Here is a 3,350-nt window from a genome sequence, read left to right on the forward strand (position 1 = left end):
GTGGACTTTTACCGTGGCCGACGTCAATGAGCCGATCCTGGGCGCAGACTTTCTCGGCCACTACGGGCTACTAGCCGACATCGCAAACGGCCAGCTCATCGACGCCACGACTAAGTTAAAGATTGCAGGACAGCGCCGGCAGGCTGCATACTACAGCGTTAAACCCGTGAAGTGCCCCGGACCGTACGCTGACATTCTGGAACAATTCCCCGACCTCACCCGCCCAGCCGGTGCACCGAGAGACATCAAACATTCGACGGTGCACCACATAATAACCACACCCGGACCCCCCACATCGTGTCGCCGACGTCGACTCGCGCCGGACAGACTCGCAGCAGCAAAGGCGGAGTTCGAGGCCATGCTGCGGCAAGGCATCGTGCGACCATCGAGCAGCCCATGGTCATCGGCGTTGCATTTAGTGCCCAAGAAAGACAATTCGTGGCGCCCCTGTGGGGACTATCGCGCCCTTAATTCGCGAACGGTGCCGGACCGATACCCAGTCCCACACCTTCAAGACTTCAGCTACGCCTTGGCGGGCTGCGCGGTGTTCAGCAAGATTGACTGCGCAAAGGCGTACACCCAAATTCCGGTGGCGCCCGAAGACATCGAAAAAACAGCCATCGTAACGCCCTTTGGGCTTTTCGAAAGCCTGTTTATGACTTTCGGTCTTCGGAATGCTGCCCAGACTTGGCAGCGGTTCCTGGACGGCGTCTTGCGAGGCTTGCCATTTTGCTTCGCGTACCTCGACGACATCTTGGTGTATTCCAAGTCGCCCGAACTCCACCGCCGCCACTTAACGACCATCTTTCAGCGCCTGAGTGAAGCCGACATCGTCATTAACCCCGCTAAATGCGAGTTCGGCGTGACGGAAATTGAGTTCCTCGGCCATTTAATTACGCCCACCGGATCGACACCGCTACCGGAGAAAGTTAAGGCAATACAGAACATGCCGCGTCCGCAGACGCACAAAGAATTACGACGCTACCTCGGCATGTTGAACTTTTATCATCGACACCTGCCCAACGCCGCAGCAGTGCAAGAGCCGCTGACTAAGGCGTTACAAGGTCCTACCTCAAAAGGAAAGACCCTCGTGAATTGGACAGACGCAATGGAGCAAAGCTTCACGGACTCAAAAAGGAATCTCGTGGAAGCGACGCTGCTCGCGCACCCGGTACATGACGCGGACTTAGCTGTAGTCGTGGACGCCAGCCAGGCCGCCATCGGCGCGGCGTTACAACAGCGCGTCGGCGGGAGTTGGCAGCCTCTCGGTTTTTTCTCCAAAAAGCTTTCCGATTCGCAACGTGCTTGGAGCGCTTATGACCGAGAGTTGCTTGCTGTGTACGCAGCGGTGAAATACTTCCGACCGTCCATAGAAGCCCGACAGTTCATCATTTTCACCGATCACAAACCCATTACCCACGCGTTCGAGAACAACCACACTAAGTGTTCACCGCGCCAACTCCAGCAGTTAGAGTACGTGTCGCAATTCACGACTGACATTCGACACATTTCGGGGATAGACAATATCGTCGCCGATTGTTTGTCCCGAGCGTGTGCCGTTATTTCACCCCCTGTGAACTTTGAGGACGTGGCCCAAGTACAGGAGAGTGACGAAGAACTACACCGATTCCGTCACGACACTTCCAGCGGCCTGCAACTGGAGCTGGTGCCTGTCCCCGGCTCCGCACGGAAGATTTGGTGTGACACCTCAACCGGCACGCACCGACCGTTTCTCCCGGAGAAATTCCGACGCAGTGCCTTCGACCATATCCACGGACTGTCACACCCCGGCACCAACACCACTGCGGCGCTCGTGGCTGCGCGTTTCGTCTGGCCCGGGCTTCGGAAGGACTGCCGCGAATGGGCGCGCACTTGCACGTCATGTCAGCGCGCCAAAGTCGGGAGGCACACCCACGCACCCGTGGGCACCTTCCCGGGCGCGACACGCCGATTTGCACACGTCCACGTGGACCTCGTCGGCCCGCTTCCTCTCTCACAAGGCAAGCGGTACCTCCTAACTATGGTGGACCGCTTCACTCGCTGGCCGGAAGCAACGCCCGTCGCGGACGTCACAGCCGAGACCGTCGCCACCGCATTCGTCGACACCTGGGTGGCACGCTTCGGATGTCCCAGTCACGTGACAACTGATCGCGGCCGCCAGTTTGACTGCGCGTTGTTCACGCACGTCGCCAGACTGCGTGGCACCCGGTTACACAGGACAACCAGCTACCATCCGGCATCGAATGGCATGGTCGAACGGTTCCACAGGACTCTCAAAGCCGCTCTAACCTGCCACGACACCTCATGGCCAGAGGCGCTCCCACTGGTGCTGCTCGGCCTGCGAGTCACGCCGAAGGAGGAGATCGGCGCGTCACCTGCCGACCTCGTTTACGGGCAATCTCTGACAATCCCGGGCGATTTTGTCGAAGATGCAAGTCTCCCACGCGACGCCGTGGCACCCACTCTGGCGGAACGTCTGCGCAGTCACATGGCCGGCCTCCGAGCGCACGCACCGACGCGGCACGGCACCGGGAAGATATTCGTCCACGCCGACCTGCAGCGCTGCACGCACGTCATGTTGCGTACCGACGCAGTACGGCCACCTCTCCGACCGCCCTACAGTGGGCCGCACCGCGTGATCGCCCGCGGAGACAAAACGCTGGTCCTCGAGTGCAACGGAAAGCCGTCGACAGTGTCAGTCGACCGCGTCAAACCAGACTACGTCTTGCCCGCTCCATCAGCCACGCATTTCTTCGACCCGGCAGAAGATCTGTTCACGGACGACACTCCCTCTGCCAGCGGTCAGACGGAACCCGCACCCGGAGCCGCCGGTGACGCACAGCTGCAGCCTGCTGTCATCGCGCCGCCACGTGCGCCTCCCTCCACCACGCCCAGGCAGCTGGTACGGCCGCCCGGACCGCGCCCACCACAGGCGCACCGGTCGCCCCCACCACAGCCGCCAGCGGACTACGTCACGCGCGCCGGCCGCCGCGTCCGATTCAAACGGCCGTGCTGCGTCGCCAGCGCGCCACGACACCCAAACCGGCAATCACGCGTCTGAGCCGCCGAACGCCGTCAGAATTCGGCGCCCACGAGCCGCCGTCCGCTGTAGAGACCCGACCTCCAGCTGCAAGTGCCTTCGGCCGGTAACTCCAGTCGAGCGTTCGTCACAGCTCCTGGACCCGCGTTCGCGTCTTTTGCCTCCGCCGCGTCGGGCGTTGAGGCCGGATCGGCACCCGCGCCTGCTTACCTCATTCGCTTCTCCGTCGAGCTCCGGACATCGCGCACCACACCGCCCGGCTTGTCCGTAGTAGCTCCCGGACCCGCGTTCGAGTTCCGACGGTACCGCA

At 61.4% G+C, this 3,350-nt stretch overlaps 1 protein-coding gene across 1 annotated transcript; it reads left to right on the forward strand.

The window, feature by feature from the left end:
• The first annotated feature begins 2,020 nt into the window (after nucleotides 1-2,020).
• On the forward strand, nucleotides 2,021-3,061 carry LOC124788998. The gene has a single exon (XM_047256285.1). It carries the CDS (start codon nucleotides 2,021-2,023, stop codon nucleotides 3,059-3,061), a length of 1,041 nt encoding a protein of 346 aa, XP_047112241.1.
• Nucleotides 3,062-3,350: the final 289 nt, after the last annotated feature.

Source organism: Schistocerca piceifrons, chromosome 3, assembly GCF_021461385.2.
Source record: "Schistocerca piceifrons isolate TAMUIC-IGC-003096 chromosome 3, iqSchPice1.1, whole genome shotgun sequence".
Taxonomy (NCBI): domain Eukaryota; kingdom Metazoa; phylum Arthropoda; class Insecta; order Orthoptera; family Acrididae; genus Schistocerca; species Schistocerca piceifrons.